The 20,101-nt window shown below is 37.8% G+C and overlaps 1 protein-coding gene across 1 annotated transcript in view; it reads right to left on the reverse strand.

The window, feature by feature from the left end:
- Positions 1–5,516: 5,516 nt before the first annotated feature.
- The window catches only part of CPE (carboxypeptidase E), a 53,484-nt gene continuing 38,899 nt past the window's right edge, over positions 5,517–20,101 (reverse strand). Inside the window, exons 4-9 of the mRNA XM_079307045.1 lie at positions 19,396–19,513; positions 18,163–18,345; positions 12,307–12,446; positions 10,429–10,528; positions 7,253–7,371; positions 5,517–6,111 (exon numbers count right to left, since the gene is read on the reverse strand). Coding sequence (XP_079163171.1) covers positions 6,013–6,111; positions 7,253–7,371; positions 10,429–10,528; positions 12,307–12,446; positions 18,163–18,345; positions 19,396–19,513 — 759 coding nt within the window. The 3' untranslated portion in view covers positions 5,517–6,012. The remainder of the gene's footprint in view (positions 6,112–7,252; positions 7,372–10,428; positions 10,529–12,306; positions 12,447–18,162; positions 18,346–19,395; positions 19,514–20,101) is intronic.

Consider the following 20,101-nt stretch of genomic DNA (forward strand, 5'->3'; position numbering starts at 1 on the left):
CAAAACTGCTTCCATATTTTATCCTTCTTTAAACTGAAAAGTATTCCCTCCCCTACAGGAAACACAGCAGATATGCTGCTATATGCATATACAGGGATAAATATGAGTAACATAATAAACCTTCAAATATATTACCTGAATCTGAAGGGGAAAGTAGGTGGTATGACATTTGCAGACATTCCTTTTCAGATCTGAGTTTCTTCAGTCACTTCTCAGAAACCATGTATTGATCATGTCTAACCTATGGAACCCAGAAACAATTCCCAGCTTCCAAGTCTTAATGTGTGCCTCCCACGCTCTGGTGTGGAGTCACAGGCACAGGCCAGCTCATCCCTTCTATACCATGGAAAGTGAAAGGAAAGGGAAGCAGCTGTGTTCTGCTGAAAGAAAACCAAGCACACAGGCCAAAAGCAAACTCCTGGTAGGGTCCCTGTTTTGGAGCCTGAGGATTCACAATGCCAGGCCACACCAGGGCACCTGACTGAGCAGTTAGCTGCAGGACCCAGTAAACTCTCAGTTGTGCCAATTATGGTGCAGACAGTAGACAGGGAGCACTGAATGCCCCACCCCTGGAAGTGTTCAGACCCAGATGTGGCTTGGAGCGACCTGCTCTAGTGGAAGGTTCCCTGCCCACTGCAGAGGGGTTGAAATTACACCATCTTTGAAGTCCCTCCAACACAAACCATTCTGTGATTTTGTAATACTAAGTGCAAACTTGGGATCTTTGTAAACCCCAGAAAACCCTGTAATCCACTCCTGATGGGTCTTGGCACAAGTGATCCTTGAGCTCCTCAGGCTGGGCTAGTTTCTGACACACCCTGCAAAAGAACTGGAAGCAGCCAAGAAAAGCCACATGAGCAGATATTTAGTGAGCTGAAGGAAGTCAGACTGGAATTTTGTACTGCTCTTGGCAGTCAAATCCTCTCTCGAGTGTTGTCCATAGTTTCTGAAATGTGTTTGATTTACCTTTTGTGCAAGGGGTGATGGAATATGGGGGAAGGATGTTGGTTCTACACCGTTGGATACCAGCACAGCACACCACAGAGCTGATGCTCTGCTGAGCTCATGAACTGGAATCTCCCACTGCAGCATGGTCTTGCAACACTGTGGACCCCTCTACTGCTGCCAGGCTACTGGCAGGTGAGATGCTCATCTGGCTCTGTATTTTGTCTCTAAATTAGGGCCCTATCACATTCTCAGTGGGTGAATGTAACAAAAAAAGCACTCAGATTTACTTTCCTATATTTCACTGAGCAGCAGTTCAAATGCTTAAGTCAGCTGTAGGTTGCAACTGGTCCAGCTCACCTCTGATTTCTACTTTGTGCCTTGCAATGAATCTTAAGTTCCATAACCAATTCTGCACATTATGAAAGCAGGCTACATTTCTTGTTTATTATTTTACATCTTTCTTGTAGAAAATATGAAAACAACTAATGCAGAATGAGCAGCCCTGACAGCAGTAGTTCTGACCACTCCGATTCTAGGCTAAAAGGTTTGGTAATAACAGGAACCTTCCAGAGTAGCTTTACCTTAACACTAAAGACATGGACATACTGCACTCCTAGAATCCCACAGCCACATAACTCTATTCAGCCTTTACTAAAGAATAATTAGAAAAAAAGTTCTGTAAAATCCACTTATTTCACAACACCAGACTGCTCCCAATGCATTTCCAGATGTCAAATTCCCTCTACATTCCCAATGCAGGAGCCAAATTCTTCAGCTTCTCTCTTTGACAGTTTCCACTGTGCACAGGGATGCGTGATTACAAAAATCTGTAGTGGTTTAACTGAATGTAAAAGGAGAACCAAGATAAAATAACATGGATTATTAACCATTAATACAGTGAAAATGTAGGACTGTGATAAATGATGCCTAATCATGGATGTGTCATTGCTGAAATCAAGTGCCTGGGGCAGAGAGGTAAATAAAGAGGGATGAAGAAAGATCATAATTGTGAGGCCATTTAACTCAGTTAATATACTCCCATTATCACAGTTAATAAAAGCAAGCAGGAGTTGTTTCTAAGTATCTCATTTTTACACTTCTGATTCCAGCACTTGCTATACTGCTGAAAGCCTGCATGCGTAGGGTTACATTAGCTTCTCAGTTGTCATCCACTTCTCTCCCTAAAGCAGGCTTCAAAAACAAAAACTTGAAGCAAGCTCACTTCAAACCCTCAATGCCAGGAGGCAAACAAACCCACTGTTTTGGTATTTTTAATGCCATGAATTTCAGAAAATCTCCCGAGTATTTCTGATTTATGGGTTTAATTATCTGAATCAGAAATAACAGAAGAGAGGCTGTGTCAATGACCAAACCTATGAGCCAGTTTAACAAGCAGTAAATTATTCATAAGGGGCATAGCTCTACACAAACAGAAACATACACAGGGAATAAAATACCTGCAAGGAGATGATCAGAGCAAGTATTTTGCAAGATTGAGGAAGGCAGAAAGCAAGCACTGCAGTGGCATTTCTCAGTCCTCCATTTCTAGAGCTAACCACAAGCAGGAAACAAGGCACTCCTTCAGTGGAGCAGGTTTATTGAGAAGCTCCAGAGAGTTGCTCTAAGCCAGAGGCAGTCATTAAACTGCTGCTATTCTACAGCCTCTGCAGACATGAGTCAAGCTAAACACAGATACAGGAGAAAATCAGCTCATTGGAACTGCACCTTTATCTTTAAATTCAAGCTTCTCTAAATTTACCTTCTCTGAAACCTCTTCCTTTCATGGCCTAGTTATTAAGTATTCCTAAGATACCTGTTACAGCTGTTGAAAAAAAACTCAGAGAAACTTGGTAGCAATTCTTTCTAACCTAACATAACGGTTTGAATTTACACTTAATTATGTTATTAGTGGCTCAGGACTGGCCAAGGCTATATGTGAATTCCCATATATGGATGTGAACACCACAACCCAGCTGGGAAACATAATTCGGATACAGTGGTTTTATTTGGCTGATTTCTGTTGTTCTATAATCCTGACCCCTGCAGTTATAAGGAATGTGCAGTACCACAGATTTGCAAACACACTGCACATTGTGCTTTCTAATCCTAAGGATCAATATGGGAAAAGATTTGTAAATACTGTAAGAGGGACATGAAAAAGTATATGCCCAGTGCCCACCAACCCTCCATGGAGGCAGAGCATCTCATTACTATCCCTTACCTGACTTGAAAGCCTCCATGGGAGAAGTGCTCATAAAGAGATATAATCCAAAATGAGGATGCACAAAGTTAAGGGGCTGTGGAAGGCTCTCAACAGGATATCAGCACTAATCATAGTCTCCTTTCTCTGTTCAAACAGCAAATTAATTGGCATATACACCCACTGAGGTTGTTTGTGCCATACTTTGTAGATGTGCACGGCCAAAAAGGTCACATTTTGAACCTGCAAATTACTCACACATTTTACATTTTAAATAAAACTGTAGATTTATTGTACAATAGTACAGCATGTACCTTTTTAACCAAAAGCTCAGCATCACGTAACACTTTAATCTTCCATTAAACATACACAGTCCTACAACACAGCTCAGCTCAGCAAACTACATAATGAATTAATTATTGAGAGTCCTGGCTACACTGTTCTTTAGGATGTTTACCTAGAGCAAGAACAGTGGCAGAGGTTGTGGTGCTGTAACATTTATTCAGTTTAACCTGTTCTGAACACAATAATAGCAAGCAGTCACCTAGAGCACAACAAACAGATCACTTAAGAGACACCACATTTATTTGCAAATGTATGAAACAGTAGACCAGAGGATCCCACACACATCACACAGGTATGGAATAGAAACCTGTTATGAGATCACTTTGATGTAATGTCTGTACTAACTATGCCACAGGAAGACTGGATGCATGACAGGCATTGTACCATGAAGTGTCATTTGGATTGAAATTCTTAGGTTTGGAAGATGCAGACCAGGATGTTCTGTACAAATATACACTTGCCTTATTACATTAGTTTACACTCCTCTAGCCATTTGCCCACATGACAGCAACATCTGGTTATAATTCATTTTTGTACCATTTACTCCAACTTTACCTGGTTCAGTTAAAAACAAGATCATTGCTTACAGACACAGAGTGTGTTCTGTGCTACATCTTGGCCTTTCAAATTGTCACAGACACCCAAGCTGGTGTAACCAGGCATCCTTTATGCACACTGTTGTGCACAGCTAGCCACAAGGTGTTATTAAGACACATTCAGATAAGATTCTTTATTTGCCACTGGGGTTTTTAAATTGCTATGAAGTTTCAAAGCTCATCACTATATAATGACTTGTATAAGTAAATTTCCTCTGAAATTTGAAGTTATGCATTTACAGCCCAAATGAGCTGCAGGTTACATCACAAACTCTTGATCAGAGAGAGAAAGTTTATGCTTTTTTTATTGCTGTTCAGTTTAGCATTATGTCTCAAATCTTAGTCTGTTCCTTAAAAGGATCAAGTGCTATTTTTATTAAAGAATTTAAAATTCTCAGAAAACAGTATTTGCAGTAAATTTTTAAATACCCAGAGGAGGTAAATTTGGATCCTGCACCTGATTATGTGATTCTTTCACTTACAGCAGGAGTGTGATAGTGCACTCTTGACTGGCTCCAAAAGAGCATCAGCTAAAATAATATGCTAATCAAAACACAGAGAGTGGTAAAGAAACAGAGGAAGGAAATCTGTATCAAATATCTGATCTTGAATTAAAATAGACCAGCAATATATGTAAGCTTTCAAACAGATGAGATGTTTAGCTTATCTCAAGTAGCATACCAGGTTTCATTTCCCAAGAATTATACCAAACCTGCACCTACTATGGTCCATGTGTATTCCCTTACTCTGCAAATTTCACTCACCTAAGCCAAAATACTATTGCATGTTAATTAAAGTATAAAAAACCAAAAAGGGACCAAAAAAAAACTGGTTTTAAATCAAAGTTTCTTTTGTATCCTCTTCAACAATTTTCTGGAAATTTCACCACACTGAAAAAAAACTAATTTATCTGTCTTATTTATTGTTTCAGATAAGACTAGTAGAAGAAACAGAGCTTGAAAAAAATCCATTCTTGACTTGCAACACTAAAAATACATCAGTAGATTTCCAGTTCATTGTCTAAACTGCAATATTTTGATAGCCCTCAGTGAAAAGATGAATTTTTAACTGATTATCTAGATATCACTGATACAAGTAAAGATTGTTGAAAAGGTAATTATTTAATTAAAACATTGCCTGAAATTATTTTTTTCTTGCTGTAAAACAAATATAAGCAGCATATAAATGAGATGCACTAGCTCTTCTTCTTCCACTCAGAATTTCTAATTTGCTTAACAAGTAATGAGAAATAATTAAAAACTGATCTTCAAACATTATCAACTGTTTAAGGAATAAAGCTCTGTTTTTTCCTGAATTCATTCTATGCCATCTTTAATAAGAGTTTATGCAGATTCTTTCTGCTTACTAAAATGAAGTCAGCTTATGTTTCTTACATATTTAAATAGCTCCAACACCAGAGACATACAAAGTTTTATACTGATTTTTAATCCTTGTCAAACATTATTACACCACACACTGTTATGATGAATCTTTTCAATAACATCCATTATAGAACTCAGTGAAGAGCACTGTCTACTACTATGCACTGTCAAATATTTCTGGCAGAATCAGTAATTGACTACAGCATATTTCTTTTCTAAAACCAAGTGTTAATCTACATATTCTGAACTTGCAAATAATACACAACAGATTTTACTGTCATATAGGCTGCATATTCATTCATTTTTTTATGATTTTTATAGAAGAGTAAATTTTCTATAACAATATGAAAGAAAATAATTAACTTATTTATCTACCTAGGAGGCTAGTAGTTATTTGTAATCATATTAATCAAAAGATGACTGAAAAATTCAAAGTTAATTATTGTGAAGTGCACAAAATCTAGAATATAGGGAGTTTCCACAGTACATTATACTAAGTCAACATATAATAGATTAAAAGCCATAAAGCCAAAATCCTCATTTAAAAATTTAGTGTTTCTGACATCATCTTCCACCATTCCATCAACTCTTCTTTTTCCTCTTCTTTTCTTTCAGACAATGACTCCAGTTCAAAATCAACCTGATTAACAGAAACAATCAAGAACATCACTAAGACTTGCAGATAGAGAATAATTAGGCTTTTAAGAATAATTTATTGAAAGAAGATGCTTAACACAAACATAAGGCTTAGAGAGGTACCTTCTGGTTTAGGCTGAGTTTATTCCAAAGTGTCTTGAAGCTGATTTAAATATGTACAATACTAGTATATCAGTACAAGAACTCATCTAAAAACACAGGTGAACAAAATTTCCTAAAGAGCCAGACATCTGCCCACTTATATGTGACTTGGCTAAAAATTTCAAGAAGTATGGGCCAATGAAATTAAAATTTAATAATAGCCATATCATATGGCATATTATAAAAAATATCATCAGCATATTGCCATCACAGATCACAGGGTATTCTGAGTTGGAAGAGACCCAAGAGGGTCATCAAGTCCAACCCTTATGAGCTCCATTCTCTAATCAGCTGAGCTAATCTCTCAGCTAACACCTAGCACTGCAGATCCCCAGCATATCAAAATATCCATTCCATTTTATGACCCAAAAGATCCAGGGAGCTTTTCCTAACACAAGGCTCATTAATGCAGATACATGTGATTCACACTACTAAAATAACATTTATTTTAAATACCTCCATATCTGTAAATAGAGTGAATTAAAAATGCTTCTGAAACATTAGCTACAGAGTAGTTCTGATTAACCTCACATACTGGATATCTGTGCAAAGCAGATACCATTGCTATCTTTCTGCATGGAGCTGACCAATGGTTTTAACCTAAGCAGGTACTCATTTGACAAATTACATTAAAAATTGTCTCAATCAAAACCCCAACATCTCTTATTTTTTATGTTGTGCTATTAAAAGATATTCTGTAATCTTCTGATTGGCTGTTCAGACATGTACCAATAACATGTTCAAGTATCTCAGTGTGTCTTTTTATTATAAATAAGAACACCAAGAGATTAAATGAGTATTCAATGAGATTATTCTCAGTGGCTGGTACATCAAGTACTGGAAGAGTAATTTCCAGACTTTCTAAATTAGCATGTTCTGGAATATTCTGAAAAAATCACTTCCTGCTTACATGTTTAGCACAAGGGAAAAAGGGACCTTTAAAATGTATAATAGATAACAAACCAACACAGGTGAGCACTTACCACAACAGCAGGGCTGAAGGGCACAGCCACTTTTTTAGTTATTGCTAGATAGCCTGGTGCTGAGGCTGTAACTTTGTAATTTCCAGGTACAAGCAATCTCCAGTAATCACCATCCTTGGCTGTAGAGAAGAAAAGAATCAAATAAACAATCAAATAAATATGTATAAGATTAATTACACAGCTAAGAAGAAAGGCTCACATGTCAATATTTATATTCCTGTCAGCACTTTCTTTTTGACTGCCTGAAAGGATTCTTCTTTCTTTCTTTCTTTTTTCCTTCAGTGAAAGCTATATATATATATATATATATATATATATATATATATATATATATGCTTCCTTTCAGGTAATAAAAAAAAAAAAATTTAAATTTTGAAGTTGTGCTGGAGCCCCCATGAAAGATTTTGCTTGCTGAGGCTGAAGCCTCTCCATCACACTGACGAAAAGGACAATATGGGACATTATTCCACCTTAGAAGCACCCCTCAGCCAATGTAAAATCCCTGCTAAGTGTCTGAGATTCTGTTTGCAATGTGATATAGATTTTTAATGTTCCTCAGTGTGTTGGGTTGATGTGGCCAGAAATGTGTATTCTATCACCATCTGTTGAAGCTGGGTGGGGCAGCTGTGGCACATACTATCTGCTAATGGGCCATCTTTAAGACAAGGTGGGGCAATCATCTTTATCCTCTCCACAACCCATCCTCCCTCCAGGAAGATTCATCTGCTGCTGGGCCATTAAGTCCCACTGTATGACTGATAAAATTACATCATCCCACTGGGAGATGCTCCAGCTGGGGGGAAGAGCCAAGCATTTCCTACCTAGATAAAAGCTGAGATTTTGTGGACAGCAAGTTATCCTTCTTTCCACTGGATTCCAGAGGAGAAGCCGGACCTTTCCACATCATCCCTGGACCTTCAGAAGAAAACTGCACTTTCTACAGGAGCACTGCTCCAGCTGAACCACATCTGCCACTGCAGAAGGATGCAGCCACCATTTAATGGGACTGGTACCAACACCCTGACTGACAGGGTGTCAGCTTGGATTCTGACTCTGTCACTGTTTTGGGTTTGTTCTTTGTAATATTGTATTTCTATTTTATTTTTCCTAGTAAAGAACTGTTATTCCAAATTCCCATATCTTTGCCTGAGAGCCCCTTAATTTCAAAATTATAATAATTTGGAGGGAGGGCATTTACTTCACCATTTCAAAGAGAAGCTTCTGCCTTTATTGGCAGACACCTGCCCTTCAAACCAAGACACTCAGTATTCTGATAATCCAAGTGTAAATAAATTTTATTCTCATCAAATTTAAATAAGTGGGATTACCTTTCTCATCTTTCAGAATAAAGCTATAAATAATAATTTCCTAGAATATTGCATCATTATCTACATGTTTCAATATCCAGGCATTGTCAAGGGTTTTTTCCTTTGGTTCAGAGGAATGAAGAAATGGAAGCTTGATCCACCCAGGTCAAAGAAAGGCTCCAACTGTACTGTTACTACAGATTATCTTTTCAAGTCACAGCACCAAAATTCATCATCATCTTCTCTAGAAATGACCCTATCGCATTTTCACAGACTCAGATCTTCCCTGCACCAGCAGCAGGCAATGATCTAATTTGTCACAGGCTAATAAGTTGAATTTCTCTACCTGCAGAAAATATTGCAGGGCTATTCTAAAGTTCAGCTAGCAGTGTCACTTAGAAGACTTGGCCATGCTTTTTGTACTAGTCCCTTAAATGCTTTTTCACCACATCTGCAGCTACACGGTGTAAAAAGGGAAATATTACTTAAATGTCTCCTATATGCATGGTCAAAATAAGTCAGTAATCAGTCCAGATTTTTCTCTTCATGAAACAGAATAAAAAAAAAAAAAAAAACTTCAGTAGAACTATAGCAATGATCTATTCTAATTCATGTCCCTGGAACAAAGCACAGTTTCAACTCATTAATAAGAAGCAGGAGAAAAGCCAAAGAATATTTCTCCTTCGTTTTGACTGTGCTAGTTTTCAAGTACTTGTTTCATCCCTGTTTTGACAATACACGACTTTCAATAATATACACACACAATGATGTGAAAAGATTTAGGATTAGATGCAATTTTTCTGTCATAAAAGCATGAGCTCCTCTCTCACACAGCACACTCTCTCGTACCTCAAAATACCTCTTTTCACAGTTTATTCTCCTCCTATTTTGCCTGAAAATTTATTTCCAGTCTCTATACATTTTGCCTTCTTGTTTACAGTGACAGAAGGTCCCTAATGTTTTCACAGACTGTCCTCCTGCTTGGCAGAAGTGCTGACAGTCTCTTTGCAGGGTGTGTGCAAACACAAATCAGAGGTGACTGGATATTCTACCAGTCCTGTCCCATAGTATTCTGCATTTCTGTGACAGCAAAGCGAGACATAAAGAGAAAATGACCATAAAATAAGCTCATGCATAAAGCAGTGACATTTACGGTTTTTTTTTTTCTAATCAGTATCTTTTGCAAGTAAATAAACTGTTGTTCAGGATAGGAGAGCATGGGAAGGCTGAAAGTTGGCCCACTGTGTGAGCTACCTTCTGAGCTCATCCCTAGAACAAAGCACAACATCACTGAAGAGGTGGCACATCATTTCCTGTCAACACCAACCAGCACAATGCTTTCATCTTTTAGAATCACCCTTCTGAAAAAACATGGTGTAATTGTAAACAGCAGAGAGAATTTAACTTTGTTGAAGGAAGCAATGTAAATTGGAAATCTGTCAAGAATTTACATACCAAAAGGTATGACTGTATATAACCCTTCTGGACTAAAACTTAGCCTTCAAACTAAAAACTGCACTGTTGATAGGGCTTTAAATCCTGTCAGAGCTATGAAACACTATTTGCTTCACAAATCAGAAGACAGACTAGAGCATTAATAACCATTGGCACCCGAACCAATTTACACTAGAAACCCATGAAGTCAAAAAAAAAAAAAAAAAAAAAAGCAAAACAAAACAAAAAAACTCAGCTACTCTGAGAGCAAAATACAAGTGAAAGATTCATGAAATCCTGTGAGAAACAAACTTCTTCTGGCACAACATACCATCCTGGCTTCAAACTTTTGTTCCCTTAAAGCTGAGTTTAAAAGATATGAAATGGTTCCAGGTTGCTAAGCCAAGGAGAAGCACTGCTGAGGTACATACTCACCTGATGTAACATCATGGCTTATCCCCTCCACAGAAATTGTAGCATTTGCTATTGGATTGCCCTGAAGATCTTTAACAAAACCCTTCACTCCTCGATGAATCTAAAATAAATAAGGTCACCAAGAAATGGTAAATAAAAAATTCTTAAGAAAAGATGGCATTTTTTGGCAATGGAATATCTACTGACATATTTAACAAAGCATGCTATAAACCCTACAATCCACAGGCTAACCACTATCAATGATAAATACTAAATGCCATAATGGAATAGAGAGTGAAAAGGAAAAATAATTCAGCAGGGAGTTATAATAATATATCTGTTCAGTGCAAATAATTCTCAGAAGTACATAGCAGATCATAATACATGTAAACATTGACTTTCAAATCTTTGACATACTGAGGATTAATGAATGCATGGAAAATCTTGAAAGAACAGCCTACAGAAACCTTTTTTTTAAAGTTTCATCAACTGAAGTTTCATCAGCTGTAAGAATGTAGAGTTAATGACATAATTGCTTAAAGCTGAAGCATTAGCAAAGCAATTGCAGCCACTTGGACTTCAGTGGGCAATCTCTCTATGAGATGCTTGAGCTCTCCACTGCACACCCAAAACATCCAGTTCTCTGAGCTGGGACCACAGAGAGCCACAACACTCCCCTCCTGGACTGTGGGAGAAGGGCAGTGGTGGGTGATGTCCTTGCTCCTTCATGCTCCAGCTAACAGCCCCAGCAGTACCTAATCTGTCTGTTCCCACTATACATGAAATTAAAACACTGACATGATCTCAGTGTGCACAGAGACCATTCCTGCCAGTGTATCCTAAGCACAGTCTGAAAGCAAACTCCTCAGAAGCAAGAGACTGAGAAGACAAGTGACTGCGAAGACAAGTGACTGCCTTTTCATGTCCAGAAATAGGGAACACTCAGTGCTGGGAATGTTGGGAGGCATCTCACTGGGAGCCTGGAAACAAAGCAGCACAGTACTGTGAAGTTCAGGTTCTCTCAGATTCCATGTCCTTTGAAAAGACTTGTGGATCCTGAGTTTATTTTGAGATATTGATCTTCTCCTTTATGAACCTATATGGTGCATTCAGCTGCTATAGTTTAGTTCAGATTTCTCTAATGTACACTGTGGGAGAAGCCTTGGAAAATCAGAAATTACATATTTGCACTGTTCTCAGCACTCCCAGGGGAGCTGGAGCGAAGACCTGGTCATCTTATTCTGAAAGAAAATAAAAACCAATGCCAAACAGACCACCTGAACTTCAAGTATAAAGCCAGCAGTTCTGCAGGAGCAAAGGAAGTTGGCAAAATAGTATCTTATACATGAACAATTTTGAAAATGCACTGACAACACAGCTTTCCATGAGTCAGAAAAAATTAACCCCTGTGCAGAGGAGCTGAACAATTTGAGATGGATTCCATAAAACCTGCAAGTAAAAACCTGCAGGACAAGTACAGTTTTACCTCAGCCTACCTATAATGTATAACAGTATAACACTTCAAATATTCAAATATTTCAGATTTCTGGCTAACTAAAGCATTTCTGCAGAATTAGGTCCTTAAAGAAATGAATGTATTAATTGATTGGCTCTGCTAACAAAGTGTGTTTCTCATTTCACAATCTCAGGTGTGCGATCACTAATGATGTCATCATATATATTTGTAATTTTTAATTACAATACTCAGGTTTCAGAAATTCTGTATGGTCTAATCCAGCTGCCCAGGTTCCTGTACATCCATAGAATCACATAGGATTTACCACCAGAGACAAATAAGAATTAAAGTAACATCTGGATTATGATATTTTGAATTAGATGTTCACAAGGCACAAAGTTTATTATGCACAATAACTAGTTTTGAAATCCTCTCTGTGCTACCTGCTCAATGTAATTTATGAGAGAGTTCTTGTTGTCCTCCCAGTAGCCCTTCAGAGTTTCTTCAGGAGGGAATTTTTCACAGCTAAGTTCCACTGTGATTTCAAAGCAGTTGCTGCTGAGGTAATTGAAATCCTGCATTCCTGCAATGCCAAAAAAGAGAGGTAGTGATGCATTTTGCATTGCTCTGAAGGAAGGAAGGAGGGACACATGAAATGCTGGGACTATCAAGAAAAGAACAGCTATAAATACAGTTGATGCAGCTTTCCTCCATCTGCTTAATTTTGAATTCAGAAGCTTTAAACCTGAGAAACCAATAGGACAAATAATTCCAAAATACATTTTCTTCCCAGGCATAGTTTAGAAAAGCCTTGATAAACAGGCTGTATATTTCTACTTGATGCAGCACATGACCTGTATACTCTTAGTTTGCACATTTTTGGTTAGCTGACATATAAATTGCATTTTGTCTCTTTGGGAAAGAAAATTATTTCAGATTATGGCTAAAATATTTCCATGTGAAAAAAATTACAAAAAAAAAATGCTCATCCTGTGTGCCAAGACAAATGACAATTAATTATAAAGCAAAATAAACATAATAAAGTGACAGTGAAAAAGAGATTTATAAAGATGGGTCAAAAATGTATTCTTTTTTTTCCTGAAAATATAAACTTTCTCATTAGTAACATTTTACATAGAAAACATTTCCTGATCAAAATGTTCTGCATAGATTTCGATTATTCTCCACCAAAATAAAACTTCCTATAAAATTCATTTACATTGAAATTTTTCCATAGGTAGGGTTTCTCCAACTCAATGCCTCTGAAAAATCAGTATTAGATAGCCTTTGAAAGAGAGAAGAAACATCATTAAAAATGCAACTTTAACAATTGAAATTTTAAAATATATGTAGCATAGTGGCATCATCACTAGGAATAAAAACTTGATGGAGAACATGCATTCTTTTACTTTTCTGAGTCCCTCCTCTTAGTTCATGGGTATATTGGCTATTTGCTTGAATTGGTCAACCAGAATCCTAGGAGGTTTCCAGTTTTGTAACTGGATCAACCAACTGGAAAGGGACAGTGGTTGTCCCCAGGAGTATTATAAATATATTCATTGCAGAAGCTGATGCAGGGCTATCCCTCACCTTCCCTGTCTGTCTAGCTAGCAGAGTCAGTGGATTCCCAAATGGAAGCCTGAAAAGCAAGTGGCTATCAAGCCTGCTGAGCACCCCCACAGAGGTCACTGAGGGATTCAGAAGTGTTTCCAGGACAGCTAATTCATTCAGCCCTGTGTTCCCCTATGCAAACTACATGAGACCTGAGGGAGTCTCTTCACTCAGCACCAGTGTTGTTTACAGGTCCATTACTGCCCAGAGAGCTGATGTCACATCCCAAGAGAACCCTGAGGGCAGCACATACACTGTGGGATTTTGCCAACACATTAGGGTGAAGAAGTTCCTTTCTGCCAAGCAGGCAACAAGACTCCCAACTACTGACAGGCACAGAGATTTTTCTGATTGCTAAAGAACCTTTTTAATTCTAAACATTATTTTTAGGAAAATGACACAGAGGGCAAAGGTTCCTAGGAGGGATGGATCTGATGTTCCAGCAGGAAGAACTCTTAGATGGACCATTCAGCAATACACAGCAAGAGAGCAGTGGAGTCACGAGTAAAATCCTGACAGCAGTGCTGACTATCATGAATCTGTTCTGGACACTAGATAATGCTGCTTTTGTTGATTTTTGTACTTCTTCTAAAAGAAAGAAAGAACGCATGAAGAGGGGAATAGGGAGCTGAAGGGCACGATGTAATTTTACTGTGGTGACAGTAATTCTTGACCATTATTGTTCCAATTCTCAGAAAATTTCTTTTTCCTCACAAAATATTACTCAGGGATGCTTTCTCAAGAACAGAATAAAGAAGCAATATATTTTCCAGCTTTTTGCACAATGTCCATATCCTATAGTTTGTTTCCCAAGGCCTGGCCTTGTCCAAGGTTTGTGTGTTGCTCCTGAAAAGATTCATCTTTTGTATCATTGAACTGCAGGAGATGACCTGAATCTCTGGGACAGAGAATAGGGTGAAGTTGGCCAAGATCTAAACTATGGTCTGCCACATATGTAATCTGGAGTGCACTGGGCTGTGCACTCTTTACCTCCCTGTTCACTATGGTGCTTAGTGGATTACAGAGGAAACTAAAACATTTCTACAGATTTATTGAATACTGCAGCAATACTTTGCTGCCACTGGTCAAGTCTCAAAGTGCCCTCTCCATGGCATGTATCAGATGCATGCACATCACCACACTCCCAAAGCCTTCCCAGTGTGACAAAGTGTAGCACTAACTTTCTCATACCTTCACAGGAACTGCTCTCTGAAGATCAGAAAGGCGTGGATGGCTCAGATAAAGCAGATTCAGCAATGAATGCCCTTTACTGCTGACCATGAACAGGACTTTGAAACTGGGAACACAAAAACTTCTCTGTTGCACTACTCCAATGTCTGAGGGACTATAGTGTCAGTGCTTACAAAAGCAAGCTTAGAATATGGGAAAAAAATTAACTTCAGGTTTTAATAAAGGAACACCAAACTTTATAAATAAAGTGGAATGCAGGGTGTGACCCTGGCATTTAGGCATCAGATATACTTAAGACTCTGAACTGCAAGCTGCAGCACTAAGTTCAGTTTCTACACAGAAAAGACAGTAACTTTTAGCAGGACAGGATGTACTTGAATGGGGAGAACATGAATGCCTCCTACATTAGTGTTTAGTGAAATCCTAAAAAAATCCTAACACTGCTTCCAACACTGGTAATCCAAGTTAGGAATTAGTCGGGGGCCAAGGGTGATTTGAGACTATTTGAAAATTTAAAAAAGACTCTTAAACAATAGCCTAATGGTACAGCAATGTAAGCTGATTTGAAAAGCTATTTTTGTAGTGACACAAATCTGATTAGACTCAGGTGACTCTGTAATGACAAAAAAAGCAGAACAGGCATGTGGCTAGGTAGTAATTGATTACTATCTGTTCTTCTCATTTATGGTTCCAGATAGGTGCTCCACAGAAAAGACACATTAAAAAGTCATTAAGGATGTTGAAAAGTTATACAGTCAACAGCTAAGGAAATGCCAAAATTAAAGCTGTTTGTACAAATTTAGTATGGCTTTCTTGTGCATGAGTGAAATCATTAATTACATGCTGATAGAAAGAAGGCCTCCATTGAAAACAACATGGTTTTTATGTACAAGCTTGTTTCTCCCCAGAGTCTGATGGCCAAAAGAGCCATCCCTGAACACAAGAGAATGACCTCTTTGCCTTTGCTTGCTGCCTCTGAAAAACCCACACAGATCAACTAATTACAGATGACAACTACTGCAAGTGTAACAGCATCATGACCTCAGCCAAAGGTGCTCTTGGAGGGAACTTTTCTCTGTACCCCTGCTCTACAAAAGGAAGTAACTACCAAACAGCAGTGTTGAGAAAAACCTCATGAATGCAATGGAGGGCTCCTCCTTCCAGTTAGAGCCAAGGACTGACAGGAGCTGTCTCTGCCACAGACATTCAGGCTTCCTGCTGAAAGAATCCAGGTGTTCAGAAAGACATGAAAAGCAGTCCAGAGTCACATGAGAGCCATCCATATACTAGCCCTGCAGACTGAAGGACCAGTGAAGATTGCTGCTGGTCCACCTGCCTTTTACAGAAGGTAAAAGGTAAAAGAATGGATGTTGCACAGCTGGGGGCACCACAATAAGCTCTGTAGGGCAGCACTTTTTTTCTATTGTAATTCATTAGAATGAAAAACCATCCTTTTCCAGGTCAGAGCTCTTGATCTGATAAGGTAGTGCCAAAGGCAGAACCTAGGAGATGACCAGGAATAGAGACAGAAAATGGATAGGAGTGGATACTGGAGCTGTGCTCACTGCAGAAAGGAATCTTGAGTAACAGAGTGAGAAACAAAAGGAAAAGGGGAAAGTGAGGGAAAAAGCCCAAAAGAACTCAAACATGCAAAGGTAGAGAAGTACCACCTTAGCTCCAACAGGAGCAGCTACAATGGAGACAAGACCTTCAGAGTTTCTTTTGATATATTCCTAACTCTGGTAAGGATGTAAAGGATGCACAGTGGAACACTTTCCCTAATGAAACATAAATGGCTTTTCAACAGCTTATGCTGTTGGTAACTTTGAGTTCATTACGAGATGGACAGCAAAAGATCTCTGACACCACCAATAACCTAATTGCCACGTTTTGGTTTTCAGATGGAGCTTTTCAGATTAAAAATTCCCAGAAAGTTTTCACTTGAACTGAGCAGCATTATTTTCCTTAGCAGTAGACATAGAAAGAGAACTGTTTTCACTGAATTATATTTGCTTTTTTAAGTCAGCAAACACTACCACAGAGGTTTTGTTCAAAAGTCACAGCTTGCCAGCTGATTTCTACACTTGAAAAAAAAAAAAAACCAGCTCCAAACCAATAAGAGATTCAATCTGTATGGTCCAAAGTATATTGTTGTCTCTCTATTCTTTATTAGCTGCACCATATTAGAATGACAGATCCTGTTTAGCACTAGGATTCCTGCCTATTAACGTCCATACAAATATGAGAAAAAAAGAAAGGTCTCACTTGGGGAATTAGCAGTCTAACTTAAAATAAGATCCACAAAGAGGAAATCAAACTTTCCAAAAACTTGTTCCAATGGAAAAATGTGCCTTTGCCACATGTAGTTTAATCAGAATCAAAGCATTTCATCAAAACAGTGGAAAAACTGCTTTTCATAGCATTTTCTGAAAGGAAAAAAAAAAGCTGAAGTTAAATATATCCACATTTTTATAGCTAATATTTAATATTTCATTAAGATAAATTTTAACTAATTGAAACAAATTTTAGCTATTAAACTTCCCAGTATTTTGTTTATTTTTTTTTCAGCTTTTGCAAACTTCCATTTTCAAGGGTGTTTAAATGTTCCAATTCAAAGTATGAAAAGCCTCACACAAATAGATGTTTTGGGGTTTTAGTTACTCTCAGAAATTTCAATATTTTATTTCACACTCAGCCCCTGGTGATCACTGGCTGCGTGAGCGCTACCAAACTATAGTCATTGTTCTGTTTCTAATTTCTTCACAGGAATTTAAATATTTTCTTCTTTTAGTACCACCTTTACTGTAAGAGAAGCAGAGTTAGGCTACCACTTAGGATGTCAAATGCTTTGAGAGATTCCTACTCACTTCAGGTGAAAAGTTAAAATTCATTCCACTACCGTAATTGAATATTAAGAGAAAAGCAAAGAATAAACAGTTATATGTGTTCAAAGTTATCCAGCATAAACCAACAAAGCCAAAGCACAGGCAAATCACTCCAACACAAGCTGGCTCAGAAATCTTCAGCCCAGTTTTCATTCCAAGTTTAGCAGCGAGAGAACACTCCAAGATTTAGATATCCCAAGACTTGTATCAGGCAAACAGGCTTCCCCACTTCCTTCAGCTTGGATGCCTCCGTCATTGAGGTCCAAATGAACCATCAGCAGCCTGCTCTAGTGAGGGTTTGACAGGGGACTTTTCACTTTTTTCTTAACCCCTTCCCCCCAAACTCCCTTAATATTTCATGTTAGCAGAGTGTATCACTTGCCCACTGTAGAACTATTAAATTTCCAATGACCTGAAGCCTGAAGAGACACTCCAGAAAAAGCAATAAAAAGGAGTATTTTAACAGTTATCACAGTGAGTTTTATCAAATTTTGTAGATGGGCTGTGGGGTGTGACCAGCCTCTGATTTAGCCTTAACCAGACCAAAAGTTGTGGATGACACCACTCAAACTCATAACAACAGTGACATGGAATCCCATGGGATGGGCTCACCTCCTGGGACACTGTACCATGCACCACCATTGGTTGTTCCATCCACAAAGCTGCTGTCGTCATCGTTTTTACGACACGGTGGTCTGTTTGGGTCAGACATGGCAGGGTTAAAAGAAGAATAACTGCGAGCCAGGCTTTGAAAAATAGCATCATCAGGGCAGGAGCTGTACTCATGAGCACTGCCTAGGGAGGGAAAAAATTCCAGGAGAAAGGATTATTAAAAGGGCAGTCATAGTGACTAGGCTCACAACTTAGATCACAGGCACTGCACAGCAGAACTGTACCTACAAATACTATGTACACAGGTAAGTGTCCTACAGCATCACAAGTTAATATAGCACTATCTTTTTAACATTAACTTTTCCCCATTACTTCATCAATTGTTGCCCTATCATTAAAGTGGCTAATCACAACAAGAGATTTATGAAAATACTACTTGAAAAGTGAACCGAAAAAACTAAGATATTCTAGATATCTTTAATAAAATATCTAAAAATATCTTTAGATATTTTTTTAGAATAACACGCAGCTCAAAAAGACAGATGTCTCCCTAAAGAGTGTTATAGGCAGATATGAGAAGGATTTTCAATTTAAGTGTGATAAAGTCAACTGAAAGAAGAGAATTGCAAACAATAAAATTTCATGAAACTTCAGACATGTGTCCATCCCATAGTAGCAGAAAAAAACCCAATATTTCTGTATACTTTAGGACAACATCAATGCCACAATGTGATCCTTTTTATAACATTGAGAATGGCAACAGGGATAGCTGTTTCTGTTAGCACACTACTGTTTTCAGAAATTCGCTTTTTATGGGTGCAAGAAAAACCTTAACCTAGACACGTCTTTCTCACTTCATTTAACAGGGTACAAGCTGCCCCAGCTAATTTAAGAGCTAAATTGTCTTGATTATTATATCTGAGGCACTATGATTCCCTCAGATATTATATCATTTTCATGATGTAAATCTACTTAAACAAACTATTATCTTCAAAACTAGAAAATATGGCCATAAAATGACTAGCTTTAAACACAGAATTAGCTTGATAAAATAAGTCAATACAATGCAATGACTATAAAAAATGTTGGGCTTTTTTCCAATTTTTATATAGTTTTGCAGTGTTTTACGGTTTTGTTTGCAAGGTTTATAAAATGGATCCTAGCTAGCTGTGAGATAAGTATAGAATATAGTTTTTATCTCCTACTGTTTCATGTTAACTTCTATTTACATACCACTACGAGTCTCATCATAAGGATAATTTGCAACAAGGTCTCCTCCATGAAGATTGGCAGAGAGCACAAAGGGAATATCCATAATCCAGTGAATGACACCTTTCGTTTCAGGAGCAAGCTATAACAAAATAGCATCAGCAGCAGTTACAAATTGATAATCCAATGTAGAAGCATTCAGTTAAATACAGTGGAATTAATTACTACCACATACATTATGCAAGAAAGTGAACAGCAATTTTATTCTGTCTTCAGAGAAAATTAAGTAAGTACCTACACTAGATTTATAATTATATCATATATAAATGGATTAATATAAGTCCAAAACTGGTGTCAACTATCTCAGAATAAGACTACAAAAAAAGCAATCTCAATCTTTTACTTCTTTCCATTGTGGATAAAAAAGCCTACCCAATTTCAAACAAAGGAAAAGAAAATAATTAAAAATAAATGTTGGTGCAGTCTTTGCATGGAAAGTAAAATTACTTCATTAATATTTTGAATTTGAGGACAGAACACAGTTATTAAGGCCACAGTCCTATGGGATTGCAGTCACAACACTTGATTTTCTAGAACTTCCTCTGGGGGTAAACACAAAAAGATGAAAATCCCTCCAGATATACAGCTGCATATTAAAGGCTTAAACTTAACAAAAATGCATGTGTTGTATGTGAGAATAGCTATCTAGCAATATAATTAAGCACAATAC

The sequence above is a fragment of the Erithacus rubecula genome (assembly GCF_903797595.1).
Source record: "Erithacus rubecula genome assembly, chromosome: 5".
Classification (NCBI taxonomy): domain Eukaryota; kingdom Metazoa; phylum Chordata; class Aves; order Passeriformes; family Muscicapidae; genus Erithacus; species Erithacus rubecula.